This window comes from Strigops habroptila, chromosome 4, assembly GCF_004027225.2.
Source record: "Strigops habroptila isolate Jane chromosome 4, bStrHab1.2.pri, whole genome shotgun sequence".
Classification (NCBI taxonomy): Eukaryota; Metazoa; Chordata; class Aves; order Psittaciformes; family Psittacidae; genus Strigops; species Strigops habroptila.
The window spans coordinates 49,842,379-49,863,627 of NC_046358.1; the positions used below are offsets into that span (position 1 = coordinate 49,842,379).

The 21,249-nt window shown below is 50.4% G+C and overlaps 1 protein-coding gene across 1 annotated transcript in view; it reads left to right on the top strand.

Moving 5' to 3' along the window:
* Positions 1-21,249, top strand: part of MUC2 (mucin 2, oligomeric mucus/gel-forming) — a 60,015-nt gene that overhangs the window by 31,265 nt on the left and 7,501 nt on the right. Inside the window, exons 35-46 of the mRNA XM_030482234.1 lie at positions 603-1,193; positions 2,331-2,921; positions 4,059-4,649; positions 5,787-6,377; positions 7,515-7,955; positions 8,236-13,802; positions 15,333-15,638; positions 16,785-16,959; positions 17,890-18,137; positions 19,105-19,288; positions 19,423-19,627; positions 20,887-21,065. Coding sequence (XP_030338094.1) covers positions 603-1,193; positions 2,331-2,921; positions 4,059-4,649; positions 5,787-6,377; positions 7,515-7,955; positions 8,236-13,802; positions 15,333-15,638; positions 16,785-16,959; positions 17,890-18,137; positions 19,105-19,288; positions 19,423-19,627; positions 20,887-21,065 — 9,669 coding nt within the window. The remainder of the gene's footprint in view (positions 1-602; positions 1,194-2,330; positions 2,922-4,058; positions 4,650-5,786; positions 6,378-7,514; positions 7,956-8,235; positions 13,803-15,332; positions 15,639-16,784; positions 16,960-17,889; positions 18,138-19,104; positions 19,289-19,422; positions 19,628-20,886; positions 21,066-21,249) is intronic.

Consider the following 21,249-nt stretch of genomic DNA (forward strand, 5'->3'; position numbering starts at 1 on the left):
AAAGGTTTCAGATCACGTGTTGCCCCTTGCCATGAACCAGTGCTCTGGGCAGCCAGGTTCTCCCAGCGTTCCTACGATCGCTGTTCTCCATCTGCCCGCGTGCTGCCGGGAAGCAAGCCGACGCTTTGGCAGCAGCAGGTGTCCTGTGCCTGCTTCTTATGTGGCTACAACCCTTCCCGGTGTTTGGTTTCTCCCTGGGATAGTGAGGTGGTGTGAGCGGCTAGAGAAGGTGAGAGAGTGGTGGGAGTCCCTGTTTTGTCCTGCTCCACCTCATCTGTTGCCCTTATGTGAGCAGTCTTTGCACTCGAGAAGCCCAATACAGCAACTTGCTCTAGCTGTGAGGTGGAGACACACGCGGCTCGGCAGTGCCTGTGTACTGTTTCAGCCTGCGTCCTGTTTCAGCCTGCGTGTGCTTCATAGGGCCGATAAGGGGAGGCCTGTCCACACAAGGGACTCTGTTGTGCGAGGACTAGCTACCGGTGTAGCAGTGCCCGAGGGGCACCTTTGCGTGCAGTGGACGCCCAGGGCATCACCCGTGAGTGTGCTGGTGCCCTGGCTTGCTGTATCTGTTCTCTAATTGTTCCTCTTGTGTCGTGCCGCAGACTGTGACTGCGTCTGGACGGACTGGATTGATGTGAGTTACCCAGATAGTTCTGACAGAAACAGTGGTGACTACGAAACCTTTGAGAATATTCTGAAGAACGACCCCTCCTGGGTCTGTGCGAAAGCGGAGAATATTTCATGCAGAGCAAAGCAGTTCCCTGACATTCCCATTGCAGAGTTAGGGCAGAAGGTGGAATGCAGTGTTAACACGGGGCTCACCTGTAACAACAGCGACCAGGCCATAGGAGGTATAATACCAATGCCGGTCTGCCTCAATTACGAGATCAGTGTCTGCTGCACCCCCAACATACCAGAGTGTATTCCTACAAGTACCACGACGAGCACCACGACAGCCCCTCCTTCGTCCACAATGAGCACAGGGTCCTATCCACCCCTGTTGACAACCCGTCCCACGCCAACACCATCGGAGCCTCCCAGCAGCACTGCCACCACCACGACGCGCCCCAGCACCACCACCAGCAGCACCCCGGGGACATCAACGACCGTTCCTGCCACATCGACACCCACTCCAACTACTGCAAGCACATCCACGCCCACGCCAACATACACCACCACCACACCACGTGCAGGTACTTGTCTGGTCTGTGCTCTCGCGTGTTGCCTTGCTATGGGAGAAGTGAAGGTCCATGAGCACCTCAACTCGTGTCTTCTGCCTGGATCAGGCATGGGAGTAGTTGTTGTGCGTTCCCTGAAATGGCAGGTGCCCAAAGCTAGCCCTCGGTCTGGCTGCCTCAGCGGTGAGGAGGGTGCAAGTGTCCTGGGTAGAAAGTCTTGTGTTGCTTGGCTCAAGAGGGCCCCGAGGGTATTTTCCGTGCTGGTGCCTCTGCCCACAGCTTAGACAGGTACTGAACTGCTGGGAAATCTTGATTTTGCTGCTGCTGGACCTCGTCCTTCAGCAAGAGAGAATGTACTCAGCGGGCGCCATGGTGTGCAGTGGGAGTGGGGCTTGGTTTTGTGGCATTGTCATTCCAGGCGCTGTTTGGGCAGAGCTGTGCGGAGTTTCTTCCCTTTCTTCTCTTGTGTTGCCTCTGTGGCCATTGTTGCCACTCACCTGTGGTTCTGGCTGTAGGAAGCTTTGAAGGTTTTCTCCAGGAGGCTTTGGGGAAAGGTTTCAGATCACGTGTTGCCCCTTGCCATGAACCAGTGCTCTGGGCAGCCAGGTTCTCCCAGCGTTCCTACGATCGCTGTTCTCCATCTGCCCGCGTGCTGCCGGGAAGCAAGCCGACGCTTTGGCAGCAGCAGGTGTCCTGTGCCTGCTTCTTATGTGGCTACAACCCTTCCCGGTGTTTGGTTTCTCCCTGGGATAGTGAGGTGGTGTGAGCGGCTAGAGAAGGTGAGAGAGTGGTGGGAGTCCCTGTTTTGTCCTGCTCCACCTCATCTGTTGCCCTTATGTGAGCAGTCTTTGCACTCGAGAAGCCCAATACAGCAACTTGCTCTAGCTGTGAGGTGGAGACACACGCGGCTCGGCAGTGCCTGTGTACTGTTTCAGCCTGCGTCCTGTTTCAGCCTGCGTGTGCTTCATAGGGCCGATAAGGGGAGGCCTGTCCACACAAGGGACTCTGTTGTGCGAGGACTAGCTACCGGTGTAGCAGTGCCCGAGGGGCACCTTTGCGTGCAGTGGATGCCCGGGGCATCACCCGTGAGTGTGCTGGTGCCCTGGCTTGCTGTATCTGTTCTCTAATTGTTCCTCTTGTGTCGTGCCGCAGACTGTGACTGCGTCTGGACGGACTGGATTGATGTGAGTTACCCAGATAGTTCTGACAGAAACAGTGGTGACTACGAAACCTTTGAGAATATTCTGAAGAACGACCCCTCCTGGGTCTGTGCGAAAGCGGAGAATATTTCATGCAGAGCAAAGCAGTTCCCTGACATTCCCATTGCAGAGTTAGGGCAGAAGGTGGAATGCAGTGTTAACACGGGGCTCACCTGTAACAACAGCGACCAGGCCATAGGAGGTATAATACCAATGCCGGTCTGCCTCAATTACGAGATCAGTGTCTGCTGCACCCCCAACATACCAGAGTGTATTCCTACAAGTACCACGACGAGCACCACGACAGCCCCTCCTTCGTCCACAATGAGCACAGGGTCCTATCCACCCCTGTTGACAACCCGTCCCACGCCAACACCATCGGAGCCTCCCAGCAGCACTGCCACCACCACGACGCGCCCCAGCACCACCACCAGCAGCACGCCGGGGACATCAACGACCGTTCCTGCCACATCGACACCCACTCCAACTACTGCAAGCACATCCACGCCCACGCCAACATACACCACCACCACACCACGTGCAGGTACTTGTCTGGTCTGTGCTCTCGCGTGTTGCCTTGCTATGGGAGAAGTGAAGGTCCATGAGCACCTCAACTCGTGTCTTCTGCCTGGATCAGGCATGGGAGTAGTTGTTGTGCGTTCCCTGAAATGGCAGGTGCCCAAAGCTAGCCCTCGGTCTGGCTGCCTCAGCGGTGAGGAGGGTGCAAGTGTCCTGGGTAGAAAGTCTTGTGTTGCTTGGCTCAAGAGGGCCCCGAGGGTATTTTCCGTGCTGGTGCCTCTGCCCACAGCTTAGACAGGTACTGAACTGCTGGGAAATCTTGATTTTGCTGCTGCTGGACCTCGTCCTTCAGCAAGAGAGAATGTACTCAGCGGGCGCCATGGTGTGCAGTGGGAGTGGGGCTTGGTTTTGTGGCATTGTCATTCCAGGCGCTGTTTGGGCAGAGCTGTGCGGAGTTTCTTCCCTTTCTTCTCTTGTGTTGCCTCTGTGGCCATTGTTGCCACTCACCTGTGGTTCTGGCTGTAGGAAGCTTTGAAGGTTTTCTCCAGGAGGCTTTGGGGAAAGGTTTCAGATCACGTGTTGCCCCTTGCCATGAACCAGTGCTCTGGGCAGCCAGGTTCTCCCAGCGTTCCTACGATCGCTGTTCTCCATCTGCCCGCGTGCTGCCGGGAAGCAAGCCGACGCTTTGGCAGCAGCAGGTGTCCTGTGCCTGCTTCTTATGTGGCTACAACCCTTCCCGGTGTTTGGTTTCTCCCTGGGATAGTGAGGTGGTGTGAGCGGCTAGAGAAGGTGAGAGAGTGGTGGGAGTCCCTGTTTTGTCCTGCTCCACCTCATCTGTTGCCCTTATGTGAGCAGTCTTTGCACTCGAGAAGCCCAATACAGCAACTTGCTCTAGCTGTGAGGTGGAGACACACGCGGCTCGGCAGTGCCTGTGTACTGTTTCAGCCTGCGTCCTGTTTCAGCCTGCGTGTGCTTCATAGGGCCGATAAGGGGAGGCCTGTCCACACAAGGGACTCTGTTGTGCGAGGACTAGCTACCGGTGTAGCAGTGCCCGAGGGGCACCTTTGCGTGCAGTGGACGCCCAGGGCATCACCCGTGAGTGTGCTGGTGCCCTGGCTTGCTGTATCTGTTCTCTAATTGTTCCTCTTGTGTCGTGCCGCAGACTGTGACTGCGTCTGGACGGACTGGATTGATGTGAGTTACCCAGATAGTTCTGACAGAAACAGTGGTGACTACGAAACCTTTGAGAATATTCTGAAGAACGACCCCTCCTGGGTCTGTGCGAAAGCGGAGAATATTTCATGCAGAGCAAAGCAGTTCCCTGACATTCCCATTGCAGAGTTAGGGCAGAAGGTGGAATGCAGTGTTAACACGGGGCTCACCTGTAACAACAGCGACCAGGCCATAGGAGGTATAATACCAATGCCGGTCTGCCTCAATTACGAGATCAGTGTCTGCTGCACCCCCAACATACCAGAGTGTATTCCTACAAGTACCACGACGAGCACCACGACAGCCCCTCCTTCGTCCACAATGAGCACAGGGTCCTATCCACCCCTGTTGACAACCCGTCCCACGCCAACACCATCGGAGCCTCCCAGCAGCACTGCCACCACCACGACGCGCCCCAGCACCACCACCAGCAGCACCCCGGGGACATCAACGACCGTTCCTGCCACATCGACACCCACTCCAACTACTGCAAGCACATCCACGCCCACGCCAACATACACCACCACCACACCACGTGCAGGTACTTGTCTGGTCTGTGCTCTCGCGTGTTGCCTTGCTATGGGAGAAGTGAAGGTCCATGAGCACCTCAACTCGTGTCTTCTGCCTGGATCAGGCATGGGAGTAGTTGTTGTGCGTTCCCTGAAATGGCAGGTGCCCAAAGCTAGCCCTCGGTCTGGCTGCCTCAGCGGTGAGGAGGGTGCAAGTGTCCTGGGTAGAAAGTCTTGTGTTGCTTGGCTCAAGAGGGCCCCGAGGGTATTTTCCGTGCTGGTGCCTCTGCCCACAGCTTAGACAGGTACTGAACTGCTGGGAAATCTTGATTTTGCTGCTGCTGGACCTCGTCCTTCAGCAAGAGAGAATGTACTCAGCGGGCGCCATGGTGTGCAGTGGGAGTGGGGCTTGGTTTTGTGGCATTGTCATTCCAGGCGCTGTTTGGGCAGAGCTGTGCGGAGTTTCTTCCCTTTCTTCTCTTGTGTTGCCTCTGTGGCCATTGTTGCCACTCACCTGTGGTTCTGGCTGTAGGAAGCTTTGAAGGTTTTCTCCAGGAGGCTTTGGGGAAAGGTTTCAGATCACGTGTTGCCCCTTGCCATGAACCAGTGCTCTGGGCAGCCAGGTTCTCCCAGCGTTCCTACGATCGCTGTTCTCCATCTGCCCGCGTGCTGCCGGGAAGCAAGCCGACACTTTGGCAGCAGCAGGTGTCCTGTGCCTGCTTCTTATGTGGCTACAACCCTTCCCGGTGTTTGGTTTCTCCCTGGGATAGTGAGGTGGTGTGAGCGGCTAGAGAAGGTGAGAGAGTGGTGGGAGTCCCTGTTTTGTCCTGCTCCACCTCATCTGTTGCCCTTATGTGAGCAGTCTTTGCACTCGAGAAGCCCAATACAGCAACTTGCTCTAGCTGTGAGGTGGAGACACACGCGGCTCGGCAGTGCCTGTGTACTGTTTCAGCCTGCGTCCTGTTTCAGCCTGCGTGTGCTTCATAGGGCCGATAAGGGGAGGCCTGTCCACACAAGGGACTCTGTTGTGCGAGGACTAGCTACCGGTGTAGCAGTGCCCGAGAGGCACCTTTGCGTGCAGTGGACGCCCGGGGCATCACCCGTGAGTGTGCTGGTGCCCTGGCTTGCTGTATCTGTTCTCTAATTGTTCCTCTTGTGTCGTGCCGCAGACTGTGACTGCGTCTGGACGGACTGGATTGATGTGAGTTACCCAGATAGTTCTGACAGAAACAGTGGTGACTACGAAACCTTTGAGAATATTCTGAAGAACGACCCCTCCTGGGTCTGTGCGAAAGCGGAGAATATTTCATGCAGAGCAAAGCAGTTCCCTGACATTCCCATTGCAGAGTTAGGGCAGAAGGTGGAATGCAGTGTTAACACGGGGCTCACCTGTAACAACAGCGACCAGGCCATAGGAGGTATAATACCAATGCCGGTCTGCCTCAATTACGAGATCAGTGTCTGCTGCACCCCCAACATACCAGAGTGTATTCCTACAAGTACCACGACGAGCACCACGACAGCCCCTCCTTCGTCCACAATGAGCACAGGGTCCTATCCACCCCTGTTGACAACCCGTCCCACGCCAACACCATCGGAGCCTCCCAGCAGCACTGCCACCACCACGACGCGCCCCAGCACCACCACCAGCAGCACCCCGGGGACATCAACGACCGTTCCTGCCACATCGACACCCACTCCAACTACTGCAAGCACATCCACGCCCACGCCAACGTACACCACCACCACACCACGTGCAGGTACTTGTCTGGTCTGTGCTCTCGCGTGTTGCCTTGCTATGGGAGAAGTGAAGGTCCATGAGCACCTCAACTCGTGTCTTCTGCCTGGATCAGGCATGGGAGTAGTTGTTGTGCGTTCCCTGAAATGGCAGGTGCCCAAAGCTAGCCCTCGGTCTGGCTGCCTCAGCGGTGAGGAGGGTGCAAGTGTCCTGGGTAGAAAGTCTTGTGTTGCTTGGCTCAAGAGGGCCCCGAGGGTATTTTCCGTGCTGGTGCCTCTGCCCACAGCTTAGACAGGTACTGAACTGCTGGGAAATCTTGATTTTGCTGCTGCTGGACCTCGTCCTTCAGCAAGAGAGAATGTACTCAGCGGGCGCCATGGTGTGCAGTGGGAGTGGGGCTTGGTTTTGTGGCATTGTCATTCCAGGCGCTGTTTGGGCAGAGCTGTGCGGAGTTTCTTCCCTTTCTTCTCTTGTGTTGCCTCTGTGGCCATTGTTGCCACTCACCTGTGGTTCTGGCTGTAGGAAGCTTTGAAGGTTTTCTCCAGGAGGCTTTGGGGAAAGGTTTCAGATCACGTGTTGCCCCTTGCCATGAACCAGTGCTCTGGGCAGCCAGGTTCTCCCAGCGTTCCTACGATCGCTGTTCTCCATCTGCCCGCGTGCTGCCGGGAAGCAAGCCGACACTTTGGCAGCAGCAGGTGTCCTGTGCCTGCTTCTTATGTGGCTACAACCCTTCCCGGTGTTTGGTTTCTCCCTGGGATAGTGAGGTGGTGTGAGCGGCTAGAGAAGGTGAGAGAGTGGTGGGAGTCCCTGTTTTGTCCTGCTCCACCTCATCTGTTGCCCTTATGTGAGCAGTCTTTGCACTCGAGAAGCCCAATACAGCAACTTGCTCTAGCTGTGAGGTGGAGACACACGCGGCTCGGCAGTGCCTGTGTACTGTTTCAGCCTGCGTCCTGTTTCAGCCTGCGTGTGCTTCATAGGGCCGATAAGGGGAGGCCTGTCCACACAAGGGACTCTGTTGTGCGAGGACTAGCTACCGGTGTAGCAGTGCCCGAGAGGCACCTTTGCGTGCAGTGGACGCCCGGGGCATCACCCGTGAGTGTGCTGGTGCCCTGGCTTGCTGTATCTGTTCTCTAATTGTTCCTCTTGTGTCGTGCCGCAGACTGTGACTGCGTCTGGACGGACTGGATTGATGTGAGTTACCCAGATAGTTCTGACAGAAACAGTGGTGACTACGAAACCTTTGAGAATATTCTGAAGAACGACCCCTCCTGGGTCTGTGCGAAAGCGGAGAATATTTCATGCAGAGCAAAGCAGTTCCCTGACATTCCCATTGCAGAGTTAGGGCAGAAGGTGGAATGCAGTGTTAACACGGGGCTCACCTGTAACAACAGCGACCAGGCCATAGGAGGTATAATACCAATGCCAGTCTGCCTCAATTACGAGATCAGTGTCTGCTGCACCCCCAACATACCAGAGTGTATTCCTACAAGTACCACGACGAGCACCACGACAGCCCCTCCTTCGTCCACAATGAGCACAGGGTCCTTTCCACCCCTGTTGACAACCCCTCCCACTCCAACACCATCGGAGCCTCCCAGCAGCACTGCCACCACCACGATGCCCCCCAGCACCACCACGACGCCCCCCAGCACCACCACCAGCAGCACGCTGGGGACATCAACAACCGTTCCTGCCACATCAACAGCCCTGCAAATAATTACCAAAATACCAATACCTCCTACAGAACGACAAGGTGGGTACTTTACTGATATTTCTTATGTTCTTGAGGGAAAAATAAGGTATTGTTAGGAGCCTAATATTTGTCTTAATATTTGTACTCTGGTGGAGTAACATTTATTTATATTTCAAAAAAATCATAGAGTTACCCACAACCACCATAAGCACCACAACTTCTGGATCAGCCACGCCAGAGCCTACAACCAGCACTACTGTATCAGCACCACCAGTATCAACAACCCCAGTGACAGCCACTACATCTGGAGTCACTGAAACAAGATCAACCACCAAAACCACCACATCAGGCCCCACGCCCTCCGGATACCCGCACCTAAGCACCACAATTGTAACGGAGACATCGAGCCATGACACGACCACCACAGGAAATGGGAGGCCCACAAGCACATCAGCTACAACCACCATAAGCATCACAACTTCAGGATCAGCCACACCAGAGCCTACAACCAACACTACGGTGTCAGCACCACCGGTATCTACAAGCCCAGTGAGAGCCACCACGTCTGGAGTCACTGAAACAGGATTGACCACCAAAACCAGCACTTCTGGCCCCACACCCTCAGGACCCCCTCACCACAGCACCACAATTGTACCGGGGACATCGAGCCACGAGACCACCTCCACCGGGAGTGGGAGCCCTACAACAGCATCACCTACGGCCACCATAAGCACCACAACTTCAGGATCAGCCACACCAGAGGCTACAACCAGCACTACTGTATCAGCACCACCAGTACCTACAAGCCCACTGAGAGCCACCACGTCTGGAGTCACTGAAACAGGATCGACCACCAAAACCAGCACTTCTGGCCCCACACCCTCAGGACCCCCCCACTACAGCACCACAATTGTACCGGGGACATCGAGCCACGAGACCACCTCCATCGGGACTGGGAGCCCTACAACAGCATCACTTACGGCCACCATAAGCACCACAACTTCAGGATCAGCCACGCCAGAGGCTACAACCAGCACTACTGTATCAGCACCACCGGTACCTACAAGCCCAGTGAGAGCCACCACGTCTGGAGTCACTGAAACAGGATCGACCACCAAAACCAGCACTTCTGGCCCCACACCCTCAGGACCCCCTCACTACAGCACCACAATTGTAACGGGGACATCGAGCCACGTGACCACCTCCACCAGCACTGGAAGCCCAACAAGCACATCACCTACGACCACCATAAGTACCACAACTTCAGGAATACACACGCCAGAGCCTACAACTAGCGCTACTGTATCAGCAGCACCGATATATACAAGCCCAGTGACAGCCACTTCGTCTGGAGTCACTGAAACACTATTGACCACTAAAACCACTACATCAAGCCCCACACCCTCCAGATACCCTCACCACAGCACCACAGTTGTAACGGAAACACCAAGCCATGAGACCACCTCCACCAGCACTGGAAGCCTCACAAGCACATCAGCTACAACCAGCATAAGCACCACAACCTCAGGATCAGCAACACCAGAGCCTACAACCAGCACTACGGTGTCAGCACCACCAGTACCTACAAGCCCAGTGAGAGCCACCACGTCTGGAGTCACTGAAACAGGATTGACCACCAAAACCAGCACTTCTGGCCCCACACCTTCAGGACCCCCTCACCACAGCACCACAATTGCACCGGGGACATCGAGCCACGAGACCACCTCAACCGGGACTGGAAGCCCTACAACAGCATCACCTGCGGCCACCATAAGCACCACAACTTCAGGATCAGCCACGATAGAGGCTACAACCAGCACTACTGTATCAGCACCACCGGTATCTACAAGCCCAGTGAGGGCCACTACGTCTGCAGTCACTGAAACAGGATCAACCACCAAAACCAGCACTTCTGGCCCCACACCCTCAGGACCCCCTCACTACAGCACCACAATTGTAACGGAGACATCGAGCCATGAGACCACCTCCACCAGCACTGGAAGCCCAAGAAGCACATCACCTACGACCACCATAAGTACCACAACGTCAGGAATACACATGCCAGAGCCTACAACTAGCGCTACTGTATCAGCACCACCGATATCTACAAGCCCAGTGACAGCCACTTTGTCTGGAGTCACTGAAACAGTATTGACCACTAAAACCACTACATCAAGCCCCACACCCTCCAGATACCCTCACCACAGCACCACAGTTGTAATGGAGACACCAAGCCATGAGACCACCTCCACCAGCACTGGAAGCCTCACAAGCACATCAGCTACAACCAGCATAAGCACCACAACCTCAGGATCAGCAACACCAGAGCCTACAACTAGCACTACTGTGTCAGCACCACCACTACCTACAAGCCCAGTGAGAGCCACCACGTCTGGAGTCACTGAAACAGGATTGACCACCAAAACCAGCACTTCTGGCCCCACACCCTCAGGACCCCCTCACCACAGCACCACAATTGTAATGGAGACATCGAGCCACGAGACCTCCTCCACCAGCACTGGAAGCCCAACAAGCCCATCACCTACGACCACCATAAGTACCACAACTTCAGGAATACACACGCCAGAGGCTACAACCAGCACTACTGTATCAGCACCACCAGTATCTACAAGCCCAGTGAGAGCCACCACGTCTGGAGTCACTGAAACAGGATCAACCACCAAAACCAGCACTTCTGGCCCCACACCCTCAGGACCCCCTCACCACAGCACCACAATTGTAACGGAGACATCGAGCCACGAGACCTCCTCCACCAGCACTGGAAGCCCAACAAGCCCATCACCTACGACCACCATAAGTACCACAACTTCAGGAATACACACGCCAGAGGCTACAACCAGCACTACTGTATCAGCACCACCGGTATCTACAAGCCCAGTGAGAGCCACCACGTCTGGAGTCACTGAAACAGGATCAACCACCAAAACCAGCACTTCTGGCCCCACACCCTCAGGACCCCCTCACCACAGCACCACAATTGTAACGGAGACATTGAGCCACGTGACCACCTCGACCAGCACTGGAAGCCCAACAAGCCCATCACCTACGACCACCATAAGTACCACAACTTCAGGAATACACACGCCAGAGGCTACAACCAGCACTACTGTATCAGCACCACCGGTATCTACAAGCCCAGTGAGAGCCACCACGTCTGGAGTCACTGAAACAGGATCAACCACCAAAACCAGCACTTCTGGCCCCACACCCTCAGGACCCCCTCACCACAGCACCACAATTGTAACGGAGACATTGAGCCACGTGACCACCTCCACCAGCACTGGAAGCCCAACAAGCCCATCACCTACAACCACCATAAGTACCACAACTTCAGGAATACACACGCCAGAGCCTACAACTAGCGCTACTGTATCAGCAGCACCGATATATACAAGCCCAGTGACAGCCACTTCGTCTGGAGTCACTGAAACAGTATTGACCACTAAAACCACTACATCAAGCCCCACACCCTCCAGATACCCTCACCACAGCACCACAATTTTAACGGAGACATTAAGCCATGAGACCACCTCCACCAGCACTGGGAGCCCCACAAGCACATCAGCTACAACCAGCATAAGCACCACAACCTCAGGATCAGCAACACCAGAGCATACAACCAGCACTACTGTATCAGCACCACCAGTACCTACAAGCCCAGTGAGAGCCACCACGTCTGGAGTCACTGAAACAGGATTGACCACCAAAACCAGCACTTCTGGCCCCACACCCTCAGGACCCCCTCACCACAGCACCACAATTGTAACGGAGACATCGAGCCACGAGACCACCTCCATCGGGACTGGGAGCCCTACAACAGCATCACCTATGGCCACCATAAGCACCACAACTTCAGGATTACCCACGCTAGAGCCCACAACCAGCACTACTGTATCAGCACCACCAGTATCTACAAGACCAGTGAGGGCCACCACGTCTGGAGTCACCGAAACAGGATCGACCACCAAAACCAGCACATCAAGCCCCACGCCCTCCGAATACCCTCACCCAAGCACCACGATTGTAACGGAGACATCTAGCCTCGAGACCACCTCCACCGGCAGTGGGAGCCCTACAACAGCATCACCTGCGGCCACCATAAGCACCACAACATCAGGATCAGCCACGATAGAGCCTACAACGAGCACGACTGTGTCAGCACCACCAGTACCTACAAGCCCAGTGAGAGCCACCACATCTGGAGTCACTGAAACAGGATTGACCACCAAAACCAGCACTTCTGGCCCCACACCCTCAGGACCCCCTCACCACAGCACCACAATTGTACCGGGGACATCGAGCCACGAGACCACCTCCACCGGGACTGGGAGCCCTACAACAGCATCACCTACGACCACCATAAGCACCACAACTTCAGGATCAGCCACGCCAGAGGCTACAACCAGCACTACTGTATCAGCACCACCGGTATCTACAAGACCAGTGAGGGCCACCACGTCTGGAGTCACTGAAACAGGATCAACCACCAAAACCAGCACTTCTGGCCCCACACCCTCAGGACCCCCTCACTACAGCACCACAATTGTAACGGGGACATTGAGCCACGTGACCACCTCGACCAGCACTGGAAGCCCAACAAGCCCATCACCTACGACCACCATAAGTACCACAACTTCAGGAATACACACGCCAGAGGCTACAACCAGCACTACTGTATCAGCACCACCAGTACCTACAAGCCCAGTGAGAGCCACCACGTCTGGAGTCACTGAAACAGGATCAACCACCAAAAGCAGCACTTCTGGCCCCACAGCCTCAGGACCCCCTCACCACAGCACCACAATTGTAATGGGGATATCGAGCCATGAGACCACCTCCACCGGGACGGCGAGCCCAACGAGCACATCAGCTACAACCAGCATAAGCACCACAACTTCAGGATCAGCCACGCCAGAGCCTACAACCAGCACTACGGTGTCAGCACCACCAGTACCTACAAGCCCAGTGAGAGCCACCACGTCTGGAGTCACTGAAACAGGATCAACCACCAAAACCAGCACTTCTGGCCCCACAGCCTCAGGACCCCCTCACCACAGCACCACAATTGTAATGGGGATATCGAGCCATGAGACCACCTCCACCGGGACTGGGAGCCCTACAGCAGCATCACCTACGGCCACCATAAGCACCACAACTTCAGGATCAGCCACGCCAGAAGCTACAACCAGCACTACTGTATCAGCACCACCGGTATCTACAAGACCAGTGAGGGCCACCACGTCTGGAGTCACTGAAACAGGATCGACCACCAAAACCAGCACTTCTGGCCCCACACCCTCAGGACCCCCTCACTACAGCACCATAATTGTAACGGAGACATCGAGCCACGAGACCACCTCCACCAGCACTGGAAGCCCAACAAGCCCATCACCTACGACCACCGTAAGTACCACAACTGCAGGATTACCCACGCCAGAGGCTACAACCAGCATTACTGTATCAGCACCTTCGACATCTACAAGCCCAGTGACAGCCACTACGTCTGGAGTCACTGAAACAGTATTGACCACTAAAACCACTACATCAAGCCCCACACCCTCCAGATACCCTCACCACAGCACCACAATTGTAACGGAGACACCAAGCCATGAGACTACCTCCACCATGACTGGGAGCCCCACAAGTATATCAGTTACAATCACCATAAGCACCACAACTTCAGGATCAGCCACGCCAGAGCCTACAACCAGCACTACGGTGTCAGCGCCACCAGTACCTACAAGCCCAGTGAGAGGCTCCACATCTGGAGTCACTGAAACAGGATTGACCACCAAAACCAGCACTTCTGGCCCCACACCCTCAGGACCCCCTCACCACAGCACCACAATTGTAACGGAGACATCGAGCCACGAGACCGCCACCTCCACTGGGACTGGGAGCCCTACAACAGCATCACCTACGGCCACCATAAGCACTACAACTTCAGGATCAGCCACGCCAGAGGCTACAACCAGCACTACTGTATCAGCACCACCGGTATCTACAAGCCCAGTGAGAACCACCACATCTGGAGTCACCGAAACAGGATCGACCACCAAAACCACCACATCAAGCCCCACGCCCTCCGGATACCCTCACCCAAGCACCACAATTGTAACGGAGACATCTAGCCTCGAGACCACCTCCACCGGCAGTGGGAGCCCTACAACAGCATCACCTGCGGCCACCATAAGCACCACAACATCAGGATCAGCCACGATAGAGCCTACAACGAGCACGACTGTGTCAGCACCACCAGTACCTACAAGCCCAGTGAGAGCCACCACATCTGGAGTCACTGAAACAGGATTGACCACCAAAACCAGCACTTCTGGCCCCACACCCTCAGGACCCCCTCACCACAGCACCACAATTGTAACGGAGACATCTAACCCAATGACAACAACTTCAACTAGTACTACTGCAACAGGATCTACTTTCATCACCTCTGCAACTTCAAGATCATTAACATCAGAATCTACAATCAGCACTACCATATCAGCACTACCAGTATCAAGAACTCCAGTGGCAGCCACCACGTCTGGAATCAGTGAATCTAGATCGACCACCAGACCCACTATATCAAGCCCAACACCCTCAGGACCTCCTCCCCAGAGTACCACAGTGGTAACTGAGACATCTAGCCCTATGACAACAACTGCAACTAGCAGTACATCAAGAAGATCAACTGTTACCACCACCACAACTTCAGGATCGCCCACACTGGAGCCTACAGCCAGCACTACTGTAACACCACCACCAGTATCAACTACCCCAGTGACAGCCACCACATCTGGAGTCACTAAAACAGGATTGACCAGCAACACCACCACATTGGGCCCAACACCCTCAGGACCTTCTCCTCACAGCACCACAGTAATATCAGAAACATCTAGCCCAATGACAACAAATGCAACTAGTACTACTGCAACAGGATCAACTGTCACCACCACCACATCTTCAGGAATATTAATGTCAGAACCTACAGCCAGCACTACTCTCTCACCACCATTGGTATCAACAAGTCCAATGACAGCCACCACTTCAGAAATCACTGAAACAGGATTAACCACCAAAACTACCACTTCGGGGCCCACACCCTCAGAACCGCCTCCCTACAGCACCCTGACAGCAACAGAAACTGATAGCCCAATGTCCAGCACTGCAGCTTACACTACTTCAGTAAGATCTACTGCCATCAACACAGCAACAACTTTCGGACTATCTTCTTTAAAGCCTACAGCCAGCACTACTATATCTCAGCCATCCATATCAAGTCCCATGTCAGTCACCACTTCTGGTACAACTCCAACAGAATCTTTTACCACAACTTCAGGAACTACCTCTAGTAATTCTAGCACAATCACTGCAACCACCACCAGCTCTGAAATTCTTTCATCTGGCTCAACTAGTGTGTCTGGTCCAATTGCAACCTCAAGTGCAGTCACTATTCCAGGAAGTTCTACGTACAGTACAGTTACTAAATTCAGTGCTTCAAGTTCAACTCTAAGGTTACCACCAACCACTCCTGGAAAAAATTGTTCTATTTCACCTGATGAATCTTATGCGGTGAGTAGATTTCTGATGTGGATGGAGACTAACCACATAATTTCAATGTTAGTAACATACAGAGGACATATTTATCTGGACAGAAAACCAAGTTTTAGTCCATTCTATTTATTTATGTTTTATTGCGTATTAGCATGTTTTCCAATGGTACTCAGTTTGATAGCTTATATACTTCTATTAGTTCTTCAAGTATGGTTTTAGAAAGGCTTTTTCAGGGAGTTAGATCACAGCTGTGTGTTCCTATTTATTGTAGGATAGCTTTGATGAAGAGGCAAACAAGAGCAAAGTGGTGCCAAACTATCTTTTTTATTTCTGCTTTTGAATAGGTCTAGAGTGGGGAAAGTTGTTTGTGTGTTTACAGTGCAGCCCAACAAGAAACCATAGGGCTGAAGTAGTCTGAGTTTAGAAGGAGTCATACTTGGTCATAGTCTGGTTTCAGGAAAGTGCTGTGAGACGGATCACGACATTCCAATGCTAATGAAATTTGACTCAGAGTTCTGAGGTTTTTGGAACCCTCCATTTCTGACACAGACAAGCTAATGTCTTGCACATTTTTAAAGCCTCCTCACAGCTTAGATGTCTATCAATTTGCTTAGTAGATCTGCAGGGATAAATATTATATATGGCTGAAAAACTGGTAGAAGATAGACAAAATGCATGCAATCACAATGCATGCATGTAATGACCTTAGGCATTTCTTCCCAAATAGCTGGTGTTCACTGTGGCTTTAGCTGTTAATCTGTTCTAGGCATTCATGGAAGGGGATTGCTTAGATATTGATCATTGGTCTGGATCAGTATCTTTCACTGATACTGGATTAGAAAGGGAGTCTAGATGGTGAAATCATAATAGACATCCAATTTTTAGATAAATGAAACTGAAAAAAGCAATTCCCACTTCAGGTTACTGGCTTGAATTTTATAAGTAATGCTTTTCACTTAGCAGCTCCTAGTAGTGCTAGTTCATCCTGCAGGCCTTGGTGCTGCCTGCTGCACTTCCTATTTTCAGACTTTTGGCTGGAAAATGTTGTCAAAAAAAAAAAAAGACATTTTAAAACACTGCAAAAGATTTTCAGGCATAACTGGTGGTAATCTGACTGTAAGGTTTCTCTCTCTTTTCCATCAAATGCTCTCTTTCCAAACACAGCCAGGTGAGTCATGGTGGCTCTGCAACTGCACTAAGGCAATATGCATAGAAGATGATATAATCCAGGTGGTTCCCATAATCTGTAATCCACCTCCTAGACCTACATGTGCCAATGGGCTTTCTCCTGTGCAAGTCATTGATGAGGATGGGTGCTGTTGGCACTGGGAATGTGATTGTAAGTATATATTTTATTGAACATTTTGTCATCATCTGTGGGAAGAATGCTAGTGTCAAGAGCAACAGTATTTATTTATTAGGGGATAAGTATTACAGAAGGCTGTGGCCCTCAGACTTCTAGTGTTGGACTATTTGCAGTGCTTCAATGATTTTTTTTAGCTACTGGGGGCTTTTACTTATATGCCATAATTTCTACTTAATTGTTGTGTTAGGAGAAATAATTGGTCTCCTAAGGCAGGATATAAATAATCCAGGTGCAGACATCTATCTAAAGCCTAGCAGCCTTCATATATTTGGGAGTGTTGCTTGATGAGAGGGTCAGCATAATAAGGCAATGTGCGCTTGCAGCCCAGAAAGCCAACTGTATCCTGGGCTGCATCAAAAGATGCCTAAAAGAAAGCTGGAGAGGGATTTTTTTATAAAAGCAGGTAGTGATAGGAAAAAGGGGAATGGCTTGAAACTGAAAGAGGGTAGATTCAGATTAGATATTAGGAAGAAATTCTTCACTGTGAGGATGGTGAGGCACTGGAACGGGTTGCCCAGAGAAGCTGTGGCTGCCCTATCCCTGGAAGTGTTCAAGGCCAGGTTGGACGGGGCTTTGAGCAACCTGATACAGTGGAAGGTGTCCCTGCCTGTGGCGGGAGAGTTGGAACAAGATGAACTTGGTCAGGCTACTGGTAAAGGTATATCTAGGATGCAGTTAATCCTATTCTCTGTTGTCAGAAATGTCAGATGAACTGTGTCCTGAGAGTGCCCGTTTTTCTCCATTATTTATGTGTTCTAGATAATGAGCTCATGCATTGACATACACACTTTAAAAATGCTCAAAGTTACATGAAATGAATCCCACACCTACAGATTTTGTTTGTAGTCTGGCCTGATTCTGTATGTTGCCATAAAGGGCTAACCTAGCTGTATGTTTCTGTAGGCTACTGCACTGGCTGGGGAGACCCACATTACATTACTTTTGATGGACTGTACTACAGCTATCAAGGGAATTGTACATACGTCCTTGTGGAAGAGATTGATAAGAAAGTTGACAACTTTGGTGTCTACATTGATAACTACAATTGTGATGCACGGGATGTAGTCTCCTGTCCTCGAACACTCATTGTGAGACATGAGACTCAGGAAGTGCGCATAGCAACAGTCAAACAAAATGCTCTACAAGTAGAGGTATTGGAAAATGTTACATCTGATTTCTTGATTAAAATAATAATACAACATCAACTCAATAATTATATGCACAATGTCAGAGAAAAAAATTAAAATGAAATCTAAGTTTCAGAATTAATACTAGCTTGGACTTTTCCACAAAGGAAAATAACAAATGTTGAGTGGGAGGTTGCAATATAAATTAGACATAACATTAAAATATTGGGCTTAAGCATATTTTTAAAATGCCATTACTAGCTTTGATTGGCATCAATGTTTTCGTTTTACAGAATAAGGGCTCTTATGTGTTTATTTAATTGATAAACATGATGTCCCAGTTTTGAGCCTTCAAAATTGGGTGAGAAGTGTTCGGTTTTGGGGTTTTGTGGGGTTTAGTTCATTTATTTTTGTACGTTACTGTGTGGGAATATTACAAGTTAGATTGCAGCATATTGTTGAAAATTTGCAACATTTAGACCACTTCTTTTTCTGTAAAGTAAAGAAAACTACTGTTGCTGAGTAAAAGTAATACAGTTAGTTCCATAGGTATATGGCTACTCTATTTAAATAAATAATACAGATTTTGGCTTATTTCTTTCATTTAATTTTCCTACAACCATGTTCTCTTTTTGCCTAGAAAGTTAAAACCGTGTGCACTAGGAATTCAGGAGGATTTTATATTGCAATTTCATAGGGTGTCCTTAATGTCATAGTCACTCTAATAAATCCGTTGAGTGTTAGAATTCAGCTGGTTTAAACTCTGAATTTTAGACTAGTTTATCAGTGGCTGACAGGGCTTTTTTTTTGGCTCAGAGAAGAGCAGTTTGACTTTTCAGTAACATAAAAGGAAACACAGGGACAGTTGCTACAAACTAAAAGCTCCTTATTTGCTTTTACTTTCTATCTATCTCCAATGCAAAATAATGAATAGTCAATTGTTTTCTGAAGTCAAAATAAATATATGTCTCTTTTCTGTTTTATTCATTAGGTGACAGTAAATAAACAGGCAGTGGCTTTGCCTTATAAAAAATTTGGTGTGAGCATCTATGAGTCAAGCATAAATTACGTAGTGGAAATTCCTGAACTAAAAATGAATGTGACCTACAACGGCTTGTCCTTTTCTATTAGGATGCCCTACAGCCTGTTCGGCAACAACACTCATGGACAGTGTGGTAAGGCTTACTCTTCTAGTTTTTGTACTCAGAAAAAAATGAACAGGGAAATGACAGCCTTGTCATTCCACAAAGATGCATGGAATTTGATAACAAATCTGTGCATAAATTCTTTCTCCCCTTACCAATTTTAGGTACTTGCAATAACAACCAGGCAGATGACTGCATGTTGCCAAATGGAAACATTGCAGAAAATTGTGAAATTATGGCAGATCACTGGCAAGTTGTTGATCCCTCCAAACCACAATGCTCTCCAGGCCTAATTCCTACAAAAGCACCTAGCACAACTCCAACGCAGCCTTGCAAAGAATCTTCCATCTGCGAGCTTCTTTTGGGAAGGTAGACATTCCTTTGGGGTTTATAAACCTTTGATCTTTAAATTAAGTGGCAATTTTAAGATTCATTTATCAGTAAGAAGTCTTTCTAACTATTACTCCATTTCTTGTAGCTCTGTGGGTTACTTCCATTCCTTTTACTGTTCCTAGATGTCATTCTTTGCTGATAGTTTGCTTCCAACCCTCTGGCTTCTACATTAAACTTTCTTGATGTTCTCACATTCTTCTACCCTCTCTGGCCTTCACTGTTCTATGCTCTTGTCTTTTCCCATGCTTATTTAGCAGAAAACAGAGTGCAACTGAAAAGAGAGATCTTCATTTTTAGAATGTTGTGTCAGGAATTAAAAAAAAAAACCAACCAAAAAAAATCTCTTTAGAAAAGTAGTTCATGGTTGTCATGGTTTAAGCCCAGCTGGTAACTCAGAACCATGCAGCTGCTCACTCACTTACCCGCTTTGTTCCCCCCTGCTCCTGGAGGGATGGGGAGGAGAATTGAAAGAATGTAAATCCCATGGGTTGAGATAAGAACAGTCCAGTAACTAAGGTATAATAAAAACCCATTACTACTACCACCAATAATAATAATGATAAGAGAAATAAGAAGGGGAAAGAATATAAAAGTAAAAGGGGAAAGGAAAAAAACAATAAATACAAGTGATTCACAGTGCAACTGCTCACCACCCGCCAACCAATACCCAGCCTGACCCGAGCAGCCATCTGGGCCTTCCGGGTAACTCCCCTCAGTTTATATACTGGGCATGATGTGCTGTGGTATAGAATACCCCTTTCGCTACTTTGAATCAGGTGTCCTGTCTCTGCTTCCTTCTGGCTTCTTGTGCCTCTCCTCACTAGAAGAGCATGAGACTGAACAGTCCTTGATCAGGGTAAGCATTACTTAGCAACAACTGAAAACATCGGTGTGTTATCACCATTGTTCTCAGACTAAAGTTGAAAACACAGCACTGCACCAGCTACTAAGAAGGAGAAAAATAACTGCTACAGCTGAACCCAGGACAATGGTTATTTTTGATAATATTCATGGCCAGAAAATATTGGTGCCAGAGTGTTTTGTAGGTGAGGGGAGGATACACTAAGATATGTTGCAAGGTTAAAATCTAGATAAGTGTTCCTAGTAAAAATCTCTCAGTAATATAGTCCTTGTTCATATCTCCTTAAGTACCATATATGCTGCATCGTAACGTTAAGCATCTTGAAGAATTCAGTAACTATTCAGTAACTAATGATAAATGTTTATGTTTCTAGTGTGTTCGAGCCATGCCATGGCCATGTCCGGCCTGAAAAGTACTATTCAGCCTGTGTTTTTGATAGTTGTGTACTTCCCGACTTAGACTTGGAATGCTCAAGTCTGCAGATCTATGCTGCCACCTGTGCTGATCAAAGTGTATGCATTGACTGGAGAAGTCATACCAATGGTGTTTGCTGTAAGTATTTGGCCATTTATCCGGACTATTACAGAAGCTTATATGGAACTGTTTTGGCAATAATGTCCTAACAGTAAGTCATACTGTATTCTAAGCAATGAAGACACCAGTAAATCACAACAGCTGCTTTCCTTGAGTAATTTTACAGATTACATTTTTGTCAATAGAAATGATAAATAAGCCT